This window comes from Penaeus monodon, chromosome 32, assembly GCF_015228065.2.
Source record: "Penaeus monodon isolate SGIC_2016 chromosome 32, NSTDA_Pmon_1, whole genome shotgun sequence".
Taxonomy (NCBI): domain Eukaryota; kingdom Metazoa; phylum Arthropoda; class Malacostraca; order Decapoda; family Penaeidae; genus Penaeus; species Penaeus monodon.
The window spans coordinates 21,063,059-21,063,650 of NC_051417.1; the positions used below are offsets into that span (position 1 = coordinate 21,063,059).

Sequence of the window (592 nt, forward strand, 5' to 3'; positions counted from 1 at the left end):
GGACAATGAGGTTATACAACACCTCCGCTAATCCGCACAATTTTGCTGCCAGAGGTTCAGCGTGTTCGAATCAGTGCGAGCTAGTGGCCATGACTCTGCCTCCCAGACTCCGCGTGACGCAAGTGGCGAGGGCAAAGGCGGGTACTCACCCACGCAGGGATTGTCGTGAACGATGCGATAGATCTGCTGGCACTTCCGCTTTTGTTGGTCGGTCGGGCAGATGCAGCCGAACATTGGTGACGCCTTCAGCTTCGTCCAGGAGTTCAAACACTTGTTCCTGTAAGGGATGAGAGAGAAAAAAACTGAATTAGTCAGTTTACCCGCGGGTCAAACAGAAATGTAAAACTGCGGAAGGAATTCACATCAAACACACACACACAAAAAAGCCCTAGAAAATCCTTCCTCTAAAGACTCGTACATAAAGTCAAGTTCTCTTCGAAACCCAAGCGATTCCAAGCAGGAACGTCGGCCCCAGAGAGCCCAGTAAGCGCCAGACTCAAGCGCGGTCTCGAGGGCTCTTTGACACCCACACGAGCGAGTCTCCAGGTGTTGGTGGCCCGATGCCTGATTTCCCTGGGAAGGCGTGCGTGGC

At 53.0% G+C, this 592-nt stretch overlaps 1 protein-coding gene across 1 annotated transcript in view; it reads right to left on the minus strand.

The window, feature by feature from the left end:
• LOC119593603 overlaps positions 1-592 on the minus strand; it is a gene marked incomplete at its 5' end in the record, with an annotated part of 118,927 nt that overhangs the window by 33,445 nt on the left and 84,890 nt on the right. The window contains 1 exon segment of the mRNA XM_037942559.1: positions 150-277. Coding sequence (XP_037798487.1) covers positions 150-277 — 128 coding nt within the window.